This window comes from Neospora caninum, chromosome VIII (assembly GCF_000208865.1).
Source record: "Neospora caninum Liverpool complete genome, chromosome VIII".
NCBI classification, from domain to species: domain Eukaryota; phylum Apicomplexa; class Conoidasida; order Eucoccidiorida; family Sarcocystidae; genus Neospora; species Neospora caninum.
The window spans coordinates 3,989,860-4,011,838 of NC_018395.1; the positions used below are offsets into that span (position 1 = coordinate 3,989,860).

At 59.3% G+C, this 21,979-nt stretch overlaps 1 protein-coding gene across 1 annotated transcript; it reads right to left on the reverse strand.

The window, feature by feature from the left end:
• Positions 1-630: 630 nt before the first annotated feature.
• Positions 631-17,898, reverse strand: NCLIV_035100 (conserved hypothetical protein; the record flags this gene model as incomplete). Its single annotated transcript, XM_003883711.1, has 9 exons — positions 631-2,349; positions 2,916-4,433; positions 4,932-10,861; positions 11,768-12,106; positions 12,364-13,006; positions 13,473-13,932; positions 14,478-15,994; positions 16,544-17,091; positions 17,628-17,898. The coding sequence occupies 9 exons, from the start codon at positions 17,896-17,898 to the stop codon at positions 631-633; spliced, it is 12,945 nt and encodes a 4,314-aa protein (XP_003883760.1).
• Between the last annotated feature and the right edge of the window lie 4,081 nt (positions 17,899-21,979).

Consider the following 21,979-nt stretch of genomic DNA (forward strand, 5'->3'; position numbering starts at 1 on the left):
ATCAGGTGAATCTGCAAAAAGCGGGTTTTGGGAAAACTGACACCGTATGGCCTCAGTGCGAAAAACCTACTTCCACAACGCCAACCCCCTTCTGCCGCGTCCTCTCTCTTGCATCTGTCTATCCACAATCTGCGTTGCTGCAGCTCCACAGAAATCTCTACATGACCCCTATGCAAGCGCATGCAACTCCATATTATATATATATATATATATATATATACATGTGCATATATAGACAGATAGGTAGACATATAGATAGATAGCGAGTATATTTGACCCTCGAGTGCCTGGGAATAAGAACGGGCGACGGTGGGGGCGCAAAGGCGCGAGGCACGGAGACACAGGTTTCGGATCGTTTAAGGAAATCACCATACTTTTGAAGAGGCCGAGCGCTGCTCAGCCGTTTGTTGGCACTCTACTTGAGAAGAAGTTTGACGCGTCGATCATTGGCACACGCGGGAAGCCACACATCTGTCTCTTGACAAATCTGCGACACGTAGATGTCCTTCCTTTCTCGAGCGGCGTCTTCCGATATGCGTTTTGCCTGTGCCGGTCGAAAACATTTCCGACCTTTCGGGGTTTTTTGCCTCTCCGTTGTGCCTTCGTCTCTCTCGGCCTGCGGTGCCGCCTTCAGATGTTTTGCAGCACAGTCCAAACGAGGTCCAAGAGAGCCGTGTCGGTCAACACATCTTCGCCGGAGCCTGCGACGCGGTCGCAGGGCTGGGCTCTGCCGTCGACCGAGGCCTCGCCTTCCCTGTCTCTTTTCACGTTTTCTGCGCACTCCCCTGCGTTTTCGCCTCCCCAGGGGGAAGCGTCGCGCCCTGCGTGAAATGCGGAAGATTTCGATTTCGGAGGCGAAGCGGGCGGCGAGCAAACTGTGTCGGAGAGCCGCGCGTGCCACACGCGAAGACTCGCGCAGATCGACGGCTTCTGAATCTTCTGCGCGCCGCCAGCAATCCGCCGGTCGAAACAGAACGTGGCCAGCAGCAGTTCCAAGAGAGCGCGGAAACCAAGTCTCCACGTATGCGAATCGTCAGTCTCGTTCGCTTCTCTTCTCCGGTTCTTCACACCTTGTTCCAGGGGGTTACGCCAATATGCGCCCTTCCCCTCGTGTCTCCCCTTCTCTGCTCCTCCTTGTTCGCCCCCTTGTTCGCCTCCCTGTTCTCCTCCTTGTTCTCCTTGTTTGCCTTCTTGTTCTCGCTCTCTTTCTTGTTCCAACAGTTTGGGGGGAAAGCGATGGGCGAGGAGAAACGCGGGCACGGAGAGGAAGGCGCCAGAGGAGAGCAGGAGGAGACGCGCAGCTTTGCAGAGAGGCGAATTGAAGGAAGCGGAAAAGGCGCCTCCGCCCACGCAGGCGGCGAGGAAAGCGAGGAGCGCCGCCAGCGAAAGGAAGGGGAGACTCGGGACGAGGAGCGCGCTGGCAAACAGATCGATGGTTTCGCGAATCTCCGCTTGCCTCGCGTACTGACCCTTCGTGACAAACTCCAGACGCGGGGACTGCACGCCCCGAGCTGGAACTCCGGGAGGCGCCCCGCGCGCTTGCGACTCACGCGGACTCTCGGCGAACAGCTCGGCGCGGTCGCTGCACGGGGCAAGAAGCGGAGACACTGCAAAGAGACACGCGAGACTTCGCCGATCGTCCGCAATGCCGCTCGTCGCGCAGATCGCGCGGAGACAGCGGAGACACCCCACAAGGCGGGTCGCGAAGCCCGAGCTGGGCTGCGTGTGGGGCGGCGGCCGAGGCGAAGAGACACCGCCAGAGGCGGGGCCAGCAGAGGCGAAGGGGACTGCCTTTCGGGGCGCTCTCGTCCGCACGCCCATAGCAGCATCTGAAGCGGCGGCAGAAGGGGAAGAAGCCGGATGCGTCCAAGACGATGACGCACAGGGCGAAGAAAATTTTGGGGGGGCGACGGCTTCGCGGTGGTGGTGGTCAAAAGCCGAAAGCAACGCTTTCACGTGACTCGCCAGCTGCGCAGCAAAGCTGAGAACTTCTGTGCGCTTCTCGCTCTTCGCAGGAATACATTCCGCGACAACAAAGAGAAGCGCAGAGAGCGTGTGCGGGGCGAGCGGAGCGCCTGCGCGGGGCGACCGCGCCCCGGCCTTGTCTCCGGAGACGTGGGCGGAAGAGGGACACGGGAGAAAGAGCGTTTCCCGCCTCTCCAGTGCGTCGAGGGAGGCGCCGATCAACGCGTCGAGAAGCCCAGACTCATGGACACGCCAACGGAGGAGGCAGGCAGGCGAGACACCCGACGAAGCGCCGGCGAGCGACAGGCCGAGGGTCGGCAGCCGAGGGAGAAAGAGAGGCGAGGCGACGGCCGGAGACGGCGCCTGGCCGACTGAGAGACACTGCTGAAGAAAAAAAAGCATCTGAGGAATCGGGCACAAACAAAGAGAGACAAACGGCGAGGCACGCCGCCGACGAAAACGCTTCCGTGTGGGATAGACCCCGAAGAAAGAGAAAGAGCGGCAACAGAGCTCGCGAAGGAAACCAAAGAGAACAAGGAAGGATGAGAGAACAAAAAGAAAGGCAGCATCCGGATGTACACATAACATATTTATACATGCATATATATATATATATATACATATATATATATATATACATATATATATATATATATATATACATATATATATATATATATATACATATATATATATATACATATATATATATATATACATATATATATATATATATATATATATACATACATATATATATATATATATATACATATACATATATATATATATATATATATATATACGCAGGTCTCGTTGCAGGTGTATTCATGGCGGTGCATTGGCGTGTCGCTGAGTGTGTAGTTTTGTGTGTAGCGCCTTTTGAGATGATCGATGTGAATGCCTCGCAACATCCGATCCTTCCCCATACAGGTTTCGATGCGACTTACCACACGGCGGAGATGGTCTTGAGCGGCAGCGAGACGCCATACGGTTTTGATGGCCGCAACGGCGACACCGAACGGCGCCCCGTCGCGCTCGCGCAGTGCCTCTCTCAGACCGTTTTCTTTCTTTTTCCGCCCCGCAGTCGTGCACATGAGGGCGAGCAGGCGAAGCAGACTCGTGAGTCTGCGCTCCACCAGCTCCCCACAACTCGCCGTGCTCGTCAGGTGTCTCCGCTGGGTCTTCGAGGGGACTGTCTCCTCGCGCCCCGGGTCGCAGCCGCCCCTAGCCGGGACCGCCAGGGCATCGCCGAGTGCCGTTCGCCCAGGTAAAAAAGAGAAAGGCGAGAAACCCGAGAGAGAAGAGACAAGGGAGGATGGATCTCCGCGATCCGTAAAAACGCCCTTCCCAGTTCTCTGTCGCGCGAGAATACGCTCCGACGCTGCGTAGTTGACGACGGCCCGCGCCGTCGAGCCGTGCGAGAGAGCGTCGAGCTCGGCCAGAAGCTGCAACGGCAGGAGTTGTCTGTTCTCCTCGCGAGGATAAATCGCCTCGGCGGTCTCGGCGCTCCGCACAGGTGCGGCAGACACAAAGAAGCGCGAGAGAGAGGCCGCTGAGCCGCGTGATCTGCTCACCGGACCTACGTCGAAGGTCGGGAGCGGGAGGAACCAGGAGACCGCAAAGGCGATCGGGGGAGAGAAGAAGAAGAAGAGCGAAGTCGCTTCAAAGAGGAGGTCTTCCAGTCTCTGTGTTTCGTCTTCGCATTCAAAGGAAAGGCCTGTTCGCCTGTCGCGCTCTCCATCGGCGTGCGTCTCATCGATAGCCTCTCTCCCACAGAGCCGTGTGGGCGACTGAGGCAGCTCTAGCCTGGTCCCCTCACGCCCCGTCGGCCTTCCGACTGAGCCCTGGCGAGCCTCCGACCGTGCAGGCGACGCGCAGGCAGGGAGGGGCGAGCGGGGAGGCTGGGCAAAGGCGACGCTTGAATGGGCTCGGCGCGCACGCGAGTTCTGGAAGTGAGACATGTCCCTACGCTTTCTCGGCTCTCCGGCCGATTTCCCTGGCACCACGGAAGGCCGCCCAGCCGCCGAAAACGAGCTCCGGCGCAGCACGGTCGCCGCTTTGGTCGCGGCACTCGGCGACGTCCCTGACTCGTTTGAGCTCTCGGGACGTCCAGCTGTCCTAGAAGACGTCCCAGACGAAAACGAAGGAAGAAGCGCGCGTGCACAGAGCTCCGCCAGCGAATGCGTCGAGAGATGACGAACGAGCAGAACAGACAGGCGATAGAAGAGAGCCTGGCAGGTTCGCGAGGAGGGCTGCGCAGCGGCCGAGTCGGCCAGAAGTCCCGCCGAGTTGGGCGAGTCGCGAGAGAGAAAGAGAAGGGAAGTGGTCAAAGCGACAACAGACGCCAAGGCCCCCGGAGACAGCACGCGGCCAAGTCCCGGCGAGGCGCTCGACGCGCCGGAAAGCGCGGCGGAGACCGACGGAGACACCGGAGGCGTCGAGGGCAACTCCACTGAGGATCCATCCTGAGGCACCAAAGTATGGATGGCAAAACGCCGACCAGGCAGATTGCCACGTAGGAAGCGACGAAAGGCAACAGGAGAAACACATTCCTCGAAATAACAATCATCGGAGCATTCTTTCTCCAGATATAATCAACGGAACTTCACAGATACACAGACACATAGATATAGATGCAGAAATAGAAAGGTTGAAAAAGACGCAGAGAGAAAGAAACCAAAGCAACTACACATAGGTCCATCTATGTGGACGTGGGTGGAGAGGTAGAAGAGAGGCACCCGTGCTTATATAAATAAATATATATATATATATATATAGATAGATAGATAGATAGATAGATAGATAGATAGATAGATACATAGATAGATAGATAGATAGATAGATAGATAGATAGATAGATAGATAGATAGATAGATAGATAGATAGATATAGTGGCACCGCTATGTATTTGATGATAGATGGAGATATTTTACAAGTTTCAATGCGGTATCTCGTACCCCCACCTGGACACAGAAGAGAAGAAACAGCCAGAGGCCGTCGGCGGCCCAGAGTTGCCTTCGGGCCACGTCTCTGGCTCGGGCGGCAGGGGCGTCTCCCGGCGAGGACGCGGGACGCCGCTCGAAGGCGAGCCGATCCGCGAGGCCCGAACGGAGAGCCGCCGGCGCAGGGCTGAGAGGCCGGGATTCGAGGACTCCCGCGGCAGCCTGGGGAAGACGCCGCAGCGTCTCGGGATGAAGAAGGCGAACGAGCTCGAGCAGAAGCGCCGCCGCCACGTACGAGAAACTCGGCGTGGCCGTGGCGATGTGACGCGCAGTCGCCGCGCAGAAACACAAGGAGCGGAAGGAGACTTGCGTGCCGCCCATTCCCGTTTCTGCATCCGACTCGCCACCTTGTGTTCGGGGACCCAGCGAAGCAGGCGTGTCCCAGATCTGTTTCATCCCGGCCTGGGGGGAAAAGGCACGGCCCCGCGTGCGAGAAGTCGCCGACGCCGCGCGCTCGCTCTCAACTCGCCTCGCCGCCTCGCAGCAGCACATGCCCCGCCTAGGGCCCGAGCCGCCGCCGCGCGTCTCCACTTCGACCGGGGAACTGTGGACACCGTGTCTCAGGATCGCTTCGATCAGTTTGCGAACGTGGCCCAGCAAGGGCGAATTCGCGCAGATGCAAGAAAAGGTTTCGCGGTCGCGATCCGCTGCTTGCACAATCACTCCGAGCGCTTCGAGACCGACCACGAGAGCGAGGGAAGAGTCGCCGCCTCGGAAATCGCGTTCTCGCCTTGGCCGTTTTCGGCCCTCTGATGAAGTCCTGGGTCGCCTCGTTTCACGTTTTTCTGCTTCATTTTTCTGGGCTTCTCGCGACGGCTGCAACGCCTGGAGACTCGAGACCCGCCCACGGCTGTCCCGCCCCGCATGGGGGGCTGCCAGGGGTTCGAGGGCCTTTGGAGGAACACGCTCAGTTTCCTGCGCGTCTCCGTGGGAGGGCGAGTGCCTGGAGGCGAACCCATTCACGAGGAAAGAGGCGTCCCGGAATCCTTCCTTCTCCGGGTTGACTGCCTCAACGAGGCCGCCCCACAGTCCCCAGAGACTCGCCACTGACTGCCGCTTCCCCGGGCCCTCGGCGCCATAGCGGTCGCCTGCACCAGCTGCGTGGCCTGGGGCTTCTGGAGGGCGAGGCCCGCCGCGGGAGGAGACGCGCGCTCCCGGCAGAAGGTGCGCGAGAACCGAGGCAGGCGCCCCAGACAGGACCAGACGAAGCAGACGGACGCCTGCGAGCTGAGCCGCCAACGGAGGCCGACGCGAAAGCGGCAGGCGACGGGGGACAGAGGCGGGAACGGAGAGAGGCAGCAGCAGGGGGAGGACGTCGCAGAGAAACTCGTCGCCAGAGAGCCAGGCGCAGAGTGTTCCGAGACACTCCTCAAGAACGCGGCAATCCTTTTCCTTTTCGGCCCGTTCGCCGTCATGTGTCGCGGAATTTGCGCTCGGATGGCCTGCGGCCGCTTCGCAATTTTGGCTTGACCGAGAGTCCTGGCAGGTTGAAATGACGGGAGAGAATCTCGCGGCGCCGCTTGGCCCACAACCCGTTTCCTCCCTTTTTCCGAGGACGCTCCCACCGTTCATTCCTTGAGACACCTGCTTCCCCACGCATGCGCTAGCTGGCGTCGACCTGCGGATTCCCCACGAGTCTGTGCGGCAGCCCGCCGTCCAGTACGCGGACTCCCACGCCGCCTCGTCCAGCTGACGACTGTCGTTATGTCTCCCGCTCCCCCCGTTGAGAGGCGCGAGCGACTGGAAAGTCTCAAGGGTGCTCGAGAGGAAGAAGGCGGCTGCCACTGACTCGGAGAGACTCTCCGGGCACCGCGAACAGAATCCCGCGGGCAGCGGTCGGCCTCGGCCACGTGGGGTCTGCAAGGGTCCGGACGACGCCTTTTCGGACGCGTTGGGCTCCACCGAACGGATCTCCTCTGTCGCCGCGCCCTCCGCGTCGAGGGAGTCTCCTGTCTCCTGGCTGACGAGTCTCGCGACCGCTTCGGCACTTCGCCAGAGCAACCCCGCCCACGCCCGAGGCGGGAGCGCGGCGCAGAGGAGCGCAGGGAGTTCAGAAGCCTCGGGAGAGGGGGGGATCCTCGCCTGGCCGGTGGAAAGTCGCAAGGGGATGCACGTGGAGCCTGTCGCCAGAGCGAGCGGTGGCCGCGGGCCGAGAGCGAGGAGAAGACACCAGGCGGCTTCGCGGACGTCTGGGGAGCTGTCCGCTACCCAGTAGCTCGTCGCATGCAGCCAGGCGGAAAGTGTGCTTCGTCGCGCAGCTAGCGTGGTCGCGGCAGGGCCCCCGCTGCATGCAGCTGGAGCCAACGGGCGAACCAGAGCCGCAGCGAGACCCAGCGCTTGGGCGACCGGCTTCTTCCCTTGAAGTGGCGGGACACGGGGGAAAGCCGGATCGCCGCCGAGAGCGGGCGGGGACACCGGATGCGCGCGCGGCGCCTCGGCGTGGCTCTGCATGCAGTCTGCGGTCTGGGCGGTCTCCAAGAACAGAAGAAGTTCCTTCTCGAGCAGCCGCTGGGATGCGGGAACCCACAGGTGGGCAGGCGACCAGGCGGCGTCTCCGCTTTCCGCTGTTCGGCCGGAAGGATTTTTTGCACCCCCGAGGCGAGACGACCGACGCCCACGGCCCCCGCAGCCCGTGGCGGCTTGTCTCCAACTTGACCCGAGAGGGCTCCACGCCGCATGCATTCCTTGCATCGACTTCCTCCCGCCTCGAAATGGAGAGGCGAAAGGCGCGAAGAGGCCTTCAGCTAGGTCCAGGGCGCGCCGGCGAAGCGTCGAGAGGTCGCCAGAGATCCGCAGCAGGTGGGCAACGAGCCGGGGGATGTCGACTGCGTGGAAGCAGCAGCAGAGACAGCAACTGCATGCGCGCGCCGCCGGCTGGCGCCCGGCCCTTCGGCGCGTGAGAAACGGAAGAAGGCGGAGAAGAAGTTCGAGACACGCGAGGAGAAGGTCGAGTTCCCGCACGAACATCCCCACAGTCGCCGTCGGCTCCCGAGACACCCGAGACGAAGCCCCAGAAAAACGGCCCCTGTCTCCGCCCTCCCGTTCGTCGTTGCCGTTTCGCGAGAAAGGCGACGAAGCGCGACTCGACTCAGGCTCTTCCTCGCGGCTCTCAGAGTCAGAATAAACCCTTTCCGGATCGGACGCGTCACGCGAGACACAGCCGCTGTCTTCCAAGACACTGGCGAGCTGCGCAGCCAGTTTCGCGACGAAAGGCAGAAGGTGCTGCGTTGCCACCTTGCCCAGTTGCGACAAGGCCGCTTGCAGCGACTGCGGCGTCTCCAATTCCTCCAAGGCGACATTCAGCCGGCCGCACCGTTGCCAGGCGACCTCTCGCAGTCTCCACACGTCCTCGCCATCTTGCGCTTCTTCTCGCCCCTTCCTCGCGTCTCCGAGGTCTCCTGGGCCTTCCACGCAGTCTCCCCGGAACGCCTCGCCTCCCGAGATCGCGCGCAGAAGCATCTCCGCGGCTTTCACGGCTTCCAGGAACGGTAAGTCTGAGGGGTGGGAGAACGCGAAGCACGCGACGGTGTCTCCCGCGGAGCTGCAGGCCTCGTCTGGGCCTTCCGTCGCCCGCACCGGCTCGTTGGGCTCGCGGGTCGGGGCCCGAAGCCCCGAAGAAGCCAGCGCCGCTCGTAGAGGCGGCGGTCGGCGCAGGAGGAGCAGCAGAAGGGAAAAGTAGTGCGTGTGGGGGTTGAGGAGGAGTTGTGTCACGCGCGGGGTGAGGAGGAGGTTCGAGCGCGCGAGGCCAACGACTGGGAAAGAGGCGGACGAGGCGACGGCAGCGAGGGAGGGGAAGTTTGAAGTGAAGGGAAAGCGGGCGATCACGGCCTCGCGTAGTTCCGGGTTCGGCGTCTCCGAGGGCGGAGGCGACGCCAGCGAAGAGGCAATCTCTGGCAGGCGGAGACTCTGAAAGGGCGGCTGCCGAGACAGGACAAGCGTCTCCGGACCTGCTAAGTCGACGTTCTGAAGCCTCCACAGGTACTTGAGAAGGGCGCAGGAGGCCCACGGAGGCGCCTGCAGATGGCTCGGGCACGCTTCGGTTCTAACCGCCGGAAGGAACGGATCGTCTCCGCTTTGGTCGGCGGGAAAGGAAGCCGTCGACGCCAAGATCTCCGTGAAAAAGAGCCCGTCGCAGGTCCCCTCGCTCTCGCCGTCTCCGCTTTCCTCGCGCACGCGATCTGCGCCCGCGGCCCCTGCGCCGCTTTGTCGCCTTTGGCGCTTCAGCGGAGAGGGCGCGAGAGAGCAGAACGGGGCGAGGTGCGTCCACACGTCCGCGAGAAGGGCGAAGGCGAGGTCGCGAGGTCGCGACTCCCAGAAGCAGAGACTCGCCGACCGCAATTGCATCTGCTGGAGAGGCAACGGGAAAAGGTACGTGGCAGTCGCCCAGCACGGGACCAGGAGCCGCATGCAGTTGTCTTCTCCAGACGCCCCGGCTGGGGAGATGCCTGGGGAGACGGTCGGCGACTTCTTCTGGAGCAAGTTGGCCAGTCCGGGCTCGAGCGGACAGAGCCGCGAGGCGACGAGGAACGTGTGGAATGGCGAGAAGAGAAGGAGCGCAGTCAGCTGCATCGCGTGGCAGCAGAGAGCCGGGGAGTGCGGCAGCAACGCGAGGTAGGCGAGGATCCCGGAGGCGACGAGTTCGCGCTCCAAGAGCGCATGCACCGACGCAGCAACGCCCTCCGTCAGCGGCAGCAGGTGGAGAGGAAGCGCGAGGAAACGCAGCAACTCCGACAAAAGGGCGACGGCAACGGGGTCCGGTGCGGCGGGTTCCACGGAGGCCTCGGCGGCCGGAAACGCGTCCACGCAGACGGAAAAGAGGAGCGAAAGAAGGGACGGCAAAAGGTGGAGCGAAGGCGCGGCGCGTGCGCAGGTGGATTCCCGCTCCTCGTTTCCGCAGTAAAAGTACCGTAGCGTCTCCCGAGTTCCCGCCGTGCATGCAGAGACGCCGACACTGCCTGGAGGGGAGGCACGTTCCGCGGGGGTTCCTCGACTCGGCGCGCCGCCGAAGCAGTCAGAGGAGAAGAACCCGACAGCGTCTCCAGGACATGAGACGAGGTACACACTCAGCGCTCGCAGAGACTGGGCCTTTGTCTTCCAGTCGAGCTTGGGGTTGAGGAGCGCGACTCGCAAAATGTCGACTTCGTCTTGTCGCCACTCGAGGTCTCTGACACGCAGACTCTGCGTTTCTTCCCGGCCTCGCGAATGCCACACGGCCGCAGCAATCCCTAGCGGGTCAAGGCGCGCAGCTGCGTCTCGAGAGCCTCGCCGGCCGCCCTCATCCGCAGAGGCCACCTCGCCTCCGCGACGGTCTCCACGAGCTGCTTCGCCGGTTCGCGAGGCCGCCCAAGCCAGGTGGACAGCCGCCCACCACGAGGAGACAGCCGCGGAGGCGCAGGACGACAGGAAGGTGGAAGAAGGCGACTCCGTCAGGCGGCGAGTGGTGAAGAGGAGTGCCTGGGCAGCGTCTGTGCGGACCGACGGGTCCACCGAGAACAGCCGTCGAAGCAGTTGCGAGACCGAGCACGACGCCAGGACAACCGAGCGCGATCCGAGTCTCGACGCAGCGCCGGAGGAGGCAGAGGAAGAGGCGTTGCGAGCGAGGAGCGGAGGAAGGAGAGACGGATCCCAGACGTCGATGAAGTCGAGGGCGCAACGGGCTTCGCGAGAAAACAGGTTGCCTGACTCGGTCTCGCCGTGTCCCGGAAGAGCCGCAGCGTGAAGGAGAAAGGGGAGGAGACGCAGGGTGAGGAAGCGGCGAGCCTCCTCGTGGCCCGAGAGACACAGCTCGTAGACGAAATCTGGTGAGAGCAGCAGCGAGGCGAGAGCTGAGGCAGAGCCCCCCGCGCCGTCCGACGCTGGAGGCGAGGCAGGCAGTGCGACACAGAGGTCGTCTAAGAGAGAGCGAAGGAGACGAGGCACGCGAGGATTCGGACACGTGATGAGTGTCAAGAGCGCAAACAGCCGGACTGGCATCCGACCCGGAGAAGACGAAGGAAAAGCCGGAGAGGCTGTGAAACCGGAAGGGCGTGGCGCCTCACACCCGAGCGCTGCTGAGACGACGTTCTCCACGAGAGAGAACAGGAGATCCTGGAGAAGTCCATGCGCGTCGTTTGGGCACTGCGTGTGTTCGAGTTCGGTTTCGCGTGTGGAATGATTCTCGTTCCTTCCTGGGATGCGGTGCCTTTGCAAGATGGATTCGCCACTGCCTTTCAGGTCGCGAGGGCTGCCCAGAAGCAACAAAAAAAGTGGCGAGAGAGCTGCGCCGAGTCCCCGAGAAAACGCCGGGAGTTCCCCGCCGTCCGCATGCGGGACGAACCTTTCCGGCATCAGTCGAGACAGCCAGAACACGCCGCGGCGCTCTGGATCTGTGTCTCTGTCGGCGCTCGAGGCGTGCAAGGCTGGACCGCCAGCGCCCTCCCAAGGCCCCGGGGGATCTGCCGCGCTTTCCCGCCATCTACGCGTACAGCGGACAAGTGAGCCAGCAAAGCCTTCGAGGAAAGATGCGCAAGTTCCCGGTCCACGGCTTTCTCTTCCGTTTCCTTCTGAAGGTTGAGAAGCTGTGTGGAATTGCGTTTCCGCCCCGGTCCCTCTCGAATCCTCTGCGCTTTCTCCAGTCTGTTCGTTTGTGCGACTTGGGCGTAGAGCCGCAGAAGCCGGAGAGTGTGCAGGGAGGCGGAGGAGACAAAAAAGACCATCCAAGAGCAGCATGGCTTCGAGGAAAGCGGTACCGAATCCACTTCCAGTCGCCGCTCCCTGCAAGTGGTTTGTCTCGAGAGGACGGGGTCGAGATTCCTTACCAAACGGCATCGGGCCCCGCGGCGCCCCAGCGAAGACGGTCGCGCCGAGGCGGCCAGAGGAGACAGGAGACAGGAGCTCCCCAGCGGCGCCCGCAGGGCGGGAGGCGGGATTGTGCGCGCAGGGCTGCGTGTGCGTTTCGTTCTTTCTCTCTTCGCTCTCGGGAGCGAGCGAGACGAGAGGCTCGAGAAGCCAAGGCAGGAGAAGGGGGCGACAAAAGAGCACATTCGACTTGAAGAGGAAGAAGAGGAGCAGTGGCAGAAGGCGCGTCGTCTGCAGCCAGACTCGGCGAAGCGGCGGCGGCACGCATCCAAGCGTTAAGACAAAGAGATCCAGAAAAGCTGAAAACATAACACAAGCGGCACACAGAGGCGATCCGGACGGTGGACGAGGATTTGCTGGACGGGGGACGGGGCATTTAAAGAAGCGAGGGCGCATACACACACAGGCAACCAGGAAGAACAAACCGAACGCGAGGCCTGACGGCAAACTCCCTCAGGACAAAACGAAACGGCGAAACGCGCGCAACGCGCCAATCTCGAGACACAAAAACGCGAGAGACGAGAACGGCCGCGTGACAGAAGCGCGTCGAACGTACCGTCCTGCTCAGGTGTCAAGGGACTGGCTGTGACTGTTTCGAAGAAAGCGTCGTCGGGATCTAGGGCCTCCCGCCCCAAGTGCGCCTCTGTCTCGCCTCGATCTCGCACACGAGGTGCGAACTGAAGAAGTCGTTTTGTCTCGTTTCTCAGCTTTTCACCAGGCGTGTCGACCCGAGGGGCTGTCGTGGCGGTTTCCGTCTCGGCGGAAGCTTCCAGCCGCTTTCCGGCTTCCTGTTTCGCGTCGTCTCCACGTCGCTCTGGAGACGAGAACGCGAGCGACGCGCGAGGGAAATACAACTCTGCGCCGGCACACAGGTACTTGCCGAGAAGCACGGCCTCGTCGAGGGAGAAAAATAAACTGCATGCAGACGAAGGGGGCGAGCAGGGAGACGAGCAGAGATCTGGGTCTTCTTGCGCCTCCTTAGCGGGGCCAGCTTGTGTTCGGAGAGAAAAAATTTGAAGACACAGCGCGAGGAGCCTGCGGATCTCGGTCAGTGCCGAAGGCTCCCACAAGGCATGCTGGAAAGTGCTGGAGAGAAGCGAGAGAAGCTGCTCTCGCAAGCGAAAGTTGAATCGACAGAGACAGTGCGAAGCATACGAGCGGCAGGGGAAGGAGGGGGAGGAAACAGAGACATTGAGGGCCTGAGGAAAGAAAACACAAAACGGGGACGGAGCGGCAGCGTCGCACCACACTGAGAAGTATTGGCAGGAGATACATTCGAAACCAAAGGGGACTGAAGACGCCGAAAGCAAAATCACACATGCGCTGTCCATCTCACGAGACAACAGAGACACGCCGTTTCGACGGGACATGTATACGCATGCACACAAAGATATTTATGTATGTGTCTACGTATGTATCGCCAGTGAAAGGATATATATATATATATATGTACGTATGCACAAGGAAGAGAAGGAAGGGTACGGGGGAGAAGAAGACCGCGGGACAAGAAAAAGCGTTTTAGGAGGCGTCTTGTGGCTTCGGGTCGCCGAAGCGATTGGTGGAAAAGAACAGCAGTCGGAAGAGCCGCACGGGATGCGGTGACACAAAACGAATTGAAGAAGCGACTAGCGAGACAAAGCGGGAAGGCCTTCGCATGTGTTTTACCTCTCTAAGACTCTCTAGCGTTGCATTCGCCGCTCGAACGAGAGCGAGGATGAGTTCGGTGTCTTGTTCTCTCCTGCGGCGGCTTCCGTGGGGCCACCCCACAGCGTGTCTCTCCATCGAGTCCCCGAAAGGAGACACCGGAGGCCGCCCGCCCCCGGTCCCTGCGCGCCTCTCGTGTGCATGCTTCATGGCGACGCAGAGGGCCTCCGTGAGACAGAAGGAGGCGATCTTTCCCTCCTCGCCCACCCCCCTCAGACTCTCGGCACCTGAAGGTGAAGGAGAGAAAGGAGAGAAGGAAGCGGAAGAAGAGGAAGAGAAAGGGCGAGAGTGCTGGAGACAAAACGACTCAAAAATGAAGAGACGCGCGACAGGGTGGAGGTCAGGGAGAACATCGACAGGCAGGCAAGAGGCGAGTCGGATGGCGTCTTCTGGGGGGAGTGTCCGATCGACGAAGGCGTCGCTGAACAAGAAAAGGGAAGAAAGTGCACGGGAAAGAGGGGAGTGAACCGAAATAGCAGACAGACGAATCCCCAGACGAGAGACACCTGCGAGCCGAAGAGAAATGAATCACGAGAGAAGCAGAAATCAACTGCAAACACCAGAAACGCAATTGGCAAAATAAGTCTCCCAACCGATGCGCAAGTAAATATGACAGTCGATAGATACATATATATATATACATATATATATACATATATACATATATATATATATATATATATATATATGGGTAGATATCCACAAATAGTCTCAGACATCGCCACAAGTCTGAATCAGTCTCTTCCTTTATCCAGTTGTTTAGAAAGATTCACGTATAGGTGAGCGTCTCCTTGGATATATATATATATATATCAAACGGGAATTGCGAGCAGAGCAAGTTCTGGCGTTCGTTTGAGAAGCGCCTTGCTTGCACCACTTCCCGTGGACGGAACTGGACGTTTTTCGACAAAGGCAAGAGCCCGCCACAGTGAGAGCCTTACGTCCTCCTCTCTCCCGTTTCCTCACCAGAGACTTCGAAGCAGACGAACATCGGAAAGGTTGATCCGCGCCAATGCAAATTCTTCCTCAGAGGGAGCCGGAGAGACACCGGCCGTCCCACCCCCCCAATCTCGCGCATTCCCTGATCCTTGTCCTCCTGTCTCCGTTTCTCTCCCTTCCCAGGACGGCAGTCCCCCTCGGCTCGTGATCTCCGACTGTCCCTGTCTCCCGCGCGTCCTGTCTCCTTCCGCGACGGTCGTCTCCGAGCTCCGCTCTTTGGAAGCATCAGCCGAAGACGGCGCAGTGCAAGAAGCTGCAGGCAAACCGCGAGGCCGACGCAGAGGAGACGTGTGGAACGGCTCATCTCTTCTTCGCTCGAGACGTTGCGAAGCGGAAGGAATAAAAGTGGGCAGTGGACCATCGCCGAGGGGCGCGCGATCTTCCTGGCTGGCTGCGCCCTCTCGGGTGTCTGTACACCAGAGCGGCGCCGTCTGTGGGGCGGCGGAGGTGCGTGTTTTTGCCTCGTGCCTTCCTGCCGGTGCTGCGCCGCCTCTCTCGTTGTCGTGGCCAGAGGCTGCGGAACCCGAGGCCGGAGGCGTCAACAAGGCAGACGATTTTCCGGCGCTCAGAACGATGGGCGTGGTAAGCCAAGAGGAGGAGTTGGAAGCCGATGAGGACGCCGGAGAAGGCGGCACCGCAGGAGCGGCCGGGATGTGTGGATCTGGAGCCTTCTCTCGAGGAGTCGCGGGGCGCGAAGCATGCGGAGAAAGCAAGAGGGGCGAAGCCAGAATTCGCGGGTCGTGGACGATGGCCGGGACAACGTTCCGAGCGTCCAACGCGGCCGGAGACAGAAGATACCGATCTCCTGTTTGGCGTGTCTCTCCCCTTTCTTCCTGTCTGCTCGCTTCCGCCTCCCCACCCGCGATGTCCGGAGACAGACGGCGTCTCGGCCGTCGCGCCTCGCGAGGGTCTCCAGTCGGCAGCGAGCCGAAACCGCGAGAAGCGCCGAGCGCGACCGCAGCCGCAGGAGGCCGAGGAAACGAAGGAGACAGCGAGAGAGGCGAGGAGGCGCAGGCATCGCGCGGAGGCTCTCCGGAATGCATGGAGGATTGCTCGGAAAGCCGAGACACCCGCGCAGACGGCGACGCGTCTTTCTCCGGCCGAGCGGAGAGGGCCGGTGAAAAGGAAGCAGTGGATGCGAAGGGGGGAGAAGATGAGGAGACAGTTGGTCTGTCGGGTGGAGCCGATGCGGAGTTCAAGGAGACACCGGGCTGAGACGGAGACAGGTGTATTTGCAGGTTGTGGGAGAAGTCCTCTCTCCGAGGGGACGGAGCGGGAGACAGAGTCAGCAGAGTTTGCAGCGCATCATTGATCGCAGAGACCAGAGAAGGCTGGGCGAGGCCGAGCAGTCTGGGCCCGGAGACAAAGGGTTGGGGCGGAGAAGTGTCTCCGTTTCCCGTCCGGCGCGAGAGACTCGCCAAGAGACAGTTGAGATGGGGGACCATGCCGAGAGCGTGAAAGGCGGCAATGTACTGGTGGTCAGTCTGCAGTGAGGGGACGAGGCCGAGGGCAAGAAACCAAAGTGAAAGAAAAGTGAAAGTGAGGAGACACCGAGAGGCGCAGAGAGGGACAGAAGAGAACAAGAACAGGAGAGGCCTCTGGAAAGCGAGAACGCGAGAAGACTCGAGAGGATCCGACGCAGAAAGACACCGAGAAACGCAGGAAAGAGCACGTACGCAGAGGAAACCAAGACATCGCAAAAGAACACGAACAAAAGGCACAACAAGAAGGCAAGATCCAGTGCACGGGAGGGGCTTTACGGTGCGAAACGCCAGAGACGAGCAGAAGCGTAAACGGGGGTGAGGTGTGGAGCTGCCGCGCGTGAGGAGAAAAGCGATTTGGCAGGAGACAGAGCGAGGCGACTCAGGAGAAGACCAGAATGAAAGCCGTTGGAAACCGAAACCACGCAGTGGGAACAGAGCGACAAAAAACGAAGCAAGAGGAGGCGACCGCAGAGTGTGGAGCGAAAACGCTTTTTCTTGATCGCTTCTTTTCGTCCCGTCCTCTTGCTTTTCTTTTCTCTGGAGACGCACCTCGCACAGAGACTTGACAAGTTGCAGGCCTTGCCACAGAGCCTCTCGGTCGTCTTGTTCCTCGGCGGCTTGTCTCGCTCCGTCCTCTTCGACTCTCGTTGCAATTCGCCGCACGAGGTGAACGAGGGCCGCGGCCAAGGCCGCGTGGAGCTGCCTCCAAGCGGAGCAGACGGGGGAGTTGCAGATGGACGCACCGTGTGTTTGTTCCTTCCCCGTCCCCTCTGAGAAGTCGCCGCCTTCCCGTGCTTGCTCCGCGTCACTCTCTCGCAGAACGGGCAAAAGGCGGTTCGCCAGAGCCCCGTCGTTTTCTTCACACGAAGAAAAGGACGCGTCGCCCCACGCCGTCTCCCTCTCTCCTGTGCCTGCGTGGTTGCGTCTGCTCTCCGAAAAAGGGAAAGAGACCGCAGAAAGAGGAGGAAATGGTTCTCGAAGACCGACACCAACGGGGAGCGTCGAGCAGCGACACGAACGACCTGTCGCCTCGTACAGCCGAAACTTCGCCGCGAGTCCGCACACTGCCCGCCGACATGCCGAGGGCCTTCCAGTCTCTGCCGGCGGGGCGGGGGAAGAAGCACACACAGAGGAAGAGGGAAGACAGCGGGTGAGGAAGGAGCGGAGAGGTGGAGGGGAAAGAGGGAGGGATGTTTGCCAAGGACAGGAAACCATGCAGGCAAGTGCAAAGGGCCAAGCAGAAGCCCGCGGAAGAGACAGTGCTTTCAAGCTAGTGCGGGTGCCAAGACAGAAAGGTGAACTCTCGGTGTGAAGGGGGGAAACGAGAAAGACGCATGCATCGCCCTTGGCGTCGACCTCTTCTCTGCTTTGATGGTTTTTGCACACTCTCACTGCATGCATCTCGACTGCGGCCTACCTATCCATAGGAGCACCAGCAAAAGCCGGTTTACAGGTTTCATGTGCGACTACCCACAACGAGACGGTGTATGGCTGGGAATGGACTAGGAAGACTCCCCAGGAGACAGAGTGTACCAGGTAGGACGGTGCACTTGACTCTGTGTGTCTGTGTGGACAGTTGTCCCCGCACATGAGAGAGAACGACACTTTGGCGCGTTTCTGAAAACTGTCTCACCAACGGTCCGAACAAGCTCAAAGAGTCTGTCTGTCTCCTCCCGGACTCCGGTGACTGCCGCGGCGTCGGAGGCGACGCGAAACGACGCGGCACCACGGCCTGGAGCCAAAGGTTCCGTCCAGGCACCGGCCTCTTGGGCTCCAAAAGTGTCTGCGCTTTTGGAACCCACGAAGATGTCGAAGGCCTTGCCGCGCCCCGCGGCCCCTGAGGGAGGCGCGTCGCCGTAGCGCGGCCGCGGAGGCAGGCCAGCGGAGGCGACAGGCAAAAACATCGCGAGACAGCGGAAGGAGACAGAGGAGAGAGTGGAGACTCCCTAGCTTTCCCTCGTTTTGTCTGCGCGAAGGCGAGTCTACAGGGGCAGACGAGATCGGAGAGGAGACATGATGTCTCGGATGAGAGACAGAGAGGCAGAAGAAGGAAGGGGGAGGACGGCTGCGGGGTACTGGAGAAGGGCAGCGTCGAAGAAGAGATACGATGACGAAACAGGGTCGATGCAGGCTCCCAGCGGATAAAGGGGAGCGCGGAAACGTGGACGGAGAGACGGTGAGAGGCGAGAAGTGAGCAGGAGTGGACCAATCGCGAGAAAAGGTTCAGAAAAGGCCACACGGGGGCGAATACGGCTGTGCTCGCAGAAGAGACTCGCGAGAGCGGAGGCAGCCGTGCCGTCGAAGCCCAGAGAGTAATCTTCCATTGATCAGCTTTGTTTAGGAAGAATTGCTGAGTGTGAGGACGAGGAAAAGAGGAGAGAGCTTCCCTGCGACGCGTACTCTGGCAAGACAAGAAACAATCACTCTGCAAGACAAACGATTAAGCTCAGGTCCCCTACCCCGCGTGGCTAGTGATCCAAAGAGAAAAGGGAGTTCGCCAGAACGAGCCTGCGCTGTCTGCATAATGCCCTCCTCTCCTGCTGCTCTCTCGGTTAAACAGGCCTTGTTTCAGAAGAAATTCGAAAAACGCGGTCGAATCGCGCGGCTGTCTAACGGCCTGTGGAGCAACCCTCAATTCTTGAAAGGACCGCGCCTTCTCGTTGGTTTCCCAGAGAGAAGGAAGATGGAACAGACGAAGAAAGGGAGGAACCACGTGAGAGAAACAGGCCTCGAGAGAAAAATTGCGACAAGGCCACGGGGGTGGTACGAGAAGACAGCCCAGCATACATAAGTGGGCGGTGCGTGCACGCCGCTGCTGCACACCGGCTGTGTTGGCGTCGAGCACACGAAGAAGTCGCTAGACATTGGTCTTAATAAACCGTCTGTCTGAATATAGTTCCTGGTGTAAACGGTTACCTTTTTGCGTGTTTATATATATATATATGTATATATATATATATATATGTGCGCGGAAATGGGGTTTAGGGTTTGCGCGTGTGCGCATGCAGAGGGGAGGTACGTGTGCATGTCCAGGACGAGACCGCCTGCGGATGTGCCGCGCACGTCCCAGCCCAGCGCACAGCATCTAGCCAATTCGCGTCTTAAAGGGAAAGTGGCGAGAAACAGAAGACCGAAAAAAAAAGGCTCCAAGGAAAAGAGAGCCGACAGTCCTCTGGCGACTTCGGTGCGAGCGGCTCAACGACAGGCCGCAGCGCAGAAAGAACCGCCACGCGGAGGATCAGAAAAAACGGGCGGGAAAACACGCAATGAGGGCTTTCGACACCAGAAGCCTCCACCCGCTTTCACATTCAGGCAAAAGGATGTTTTTTCACTGCAAATGAACAGCCCAAGTTCGAGGCTACCCGCGGGGTCAGAGACCACAAATGCCATAGACGCTGTTTCTGTCTTTTGAGAGCGGTTCTGCTTTCCGGATGTGCTTAGCCTCTCTGTGTGTAGGAAAATTGCGCGGTGTATTTCTCGAAACGGGTGCACGTCTCGAAACGCCTGAAGTGGGCGAGGATAAATCCTTGCAAATAGGTATTCTCGTCGCGCGATTTGCCCACCGCCCCTGTGTTATCCAGAGTCTTCTTTCTGGCGCAGGAGACCTCCCTGTGCCTCTTGGAGCTCCCACACACCACGAGGGGGTTCCCGCAAACTCTGTGGCGTCGCCGAGTGATTTCAGGAAAACGCATCTGGAGCAGGAACCACCCTTTTGTTTGTAAGCTTTTTGATGCGACAAAAGCGAACAGGGAGGTTCACACACAATCAATAGCCTGGCGTCGGCCAGACGCCGCGCGCGCGCCCGCACTGGAAAAGGATCGATTCTACGAACACAGCACACGAGCAAGGACACTTCCGGGCTCCACAACATCTTGTCGAGAGGCGAGAAGATGTTCCGTCGGAGAACGCTTCTTTTGTTCAGAGGAAAGTCTCCTCTAACTGACTCCGGAGTCTCCGCTTCTCTGGACGAGGCTAAACATCATGAACAGGTTCTCGCTGTATCGATGCGTGAAAAGATTCTGTGTGTAACGGTCACCACCCCGTTCCAACGCCAGAAAAAGCGCACCTGGGACAGTCCTAACCTTTGGCACGCAAAACAGGGACGAGCGTCATGTCTCTGCACGAAATGGATGAAGCTTCTTTGCAGAAGTGACGCTCGACGAAAGGCTACCGAAAAAGAAAGGTTCAGTGGAGAACCAAGCTCGTTTCGGCTTCCATCAAAGCCGCTCGTACAGGCCGCACCTGCTTCTCGATAGGCAGGCATCTAAGCATGTACGAAATTGGGGAAAGGCGTCACTCTCATCTGCGTCTTCTCTTCTCTCTTCTTGTTTCTCTCCTGGAAGGCAAATTCAGCTCTTTCTCCTGCGTATTCGTGTTTGACAGCCAGCCTCGTTGGCCAGCGTTTTTCCCGTCCCCACTCCGGCAACCCTTCCTAGCTTCGTCCTTCTCTCTCCTCTCTCCCCGTCTCTCTCCATTCTCTCTTTGTCTCCTGTTATGGTTGGTTTCTTCTCTATCTGGTTCCATTCTCTGTCATCCACTCCCTCTTGAGTGTGCTAAACACCCCTCCAGGGTTCCTTCCCGCCCAGCCCTCTTCTCGGCTGTCTCGGGGGTGCGATCGGAAGCCTTTTTCTCGTGACCCAACTCACATATTCATGTTCTTCCCATGCTTCTCTTCTCGTTTCTTCTTCGTCGTGTTGTTTTCTCTCGATGTTTTTGTCTCTACTGTGTTTTTATGTTTCGCCGCTTTACTCCCCCCCTCTGTATTCCTCACCCTTCGGTGTGGTGTTGCCTCTCCACCACTGGCGCGCGGCGTTGTTTCCTTCCTCAGTCTGTATCGTCGGCACGGCGTTTCCTCTCTTTGCATTTCTCTTCCCGAAGAGGCTCATGTTGAAAACGCTCGCAAAACACTGTGGCGCGACACAAGGCAAGTGCTCGTGCCTTGTCGGAGAAACGACAGAGACAGGGGTTGCGAGATCTCTTATGTACACGCGAAGCGCGGGGCCGAGATCGGGTCCCTTCCTCGCTCGATGTATCGCTGGACACTCCCCCCAGTAGAACGCTGCGCCAGCTTTCTAGCGAAGGGGTACAACGGAGGCAAAGATATGTTTTGAGTCTTGTGCCTCCTAGTAACTAGCTGAGTGCCTGTACAGTAATTATTTCAGTGAAAAAACTCCAATTAAGGTGTGCCGCACTGCCTGTGCTCGTTGGCGTTACCGCTGCCTAAATAGAGTGTATCTGAATGGTATTTCTAGCATATTACGCGGCGTTAAAAACGAAAGACTAGCCAAAGCCGGGGAGTTGTTCGCATGTATGTCAGGAGCTTGGAAAGGGACAGAGGGAAGAAGAAAGGGTCACCGGCAGGGGTTGATGAAAAAGAAGAAGAGCCAACGGTTGAGGGAGGCGCGGGACAGAAAGGAGGAGGAACGGAGGAAGAAAGGAGAAAAAACGGAGGAAGACAGAGAAGGGTAGAGAAAGCCTGCGAGTTTTTAGCGGCAGAGGGACGAGACCTGTCGAGGAGAACTGGAGAGGAGACAAAAGGACGGCAAATTGGGAAGAAAAGAACCGGAAGCTCGCCTGCGTTGCTGGCATGCTCTATCGGTTCGTGGAGACAACCGAGACATGAGAGACAAGAGCGAAGGGAGACGGGAGCGCTTACATGCAGAGACCGTCTTGGTGCATCTGACGGGAAGAGGAAGAAATGGAGCTCACGGATCTTCGTCTAGATCTCTTCTCGTGGATGGACTGTGCCTGGCTCGTTGCTGAGAGAACTCTGTAGCAAAAGGCGGCATTTCTTCCAGGAAAAATACGCGCCCGGTGTACATACACACCGCGACATCTATTGCATGCACAGATGCGACTTTCCGATGTCAATTGCCGGCGAGATGGGCCAGCGACGCGAAAAGGCCCAACGCTTGCATAGCGGGGCTGTGTGGCGGAAAGAGGAAACGTGGAACAATAAGAGAATAAGAGAAACGAAAACTGAAA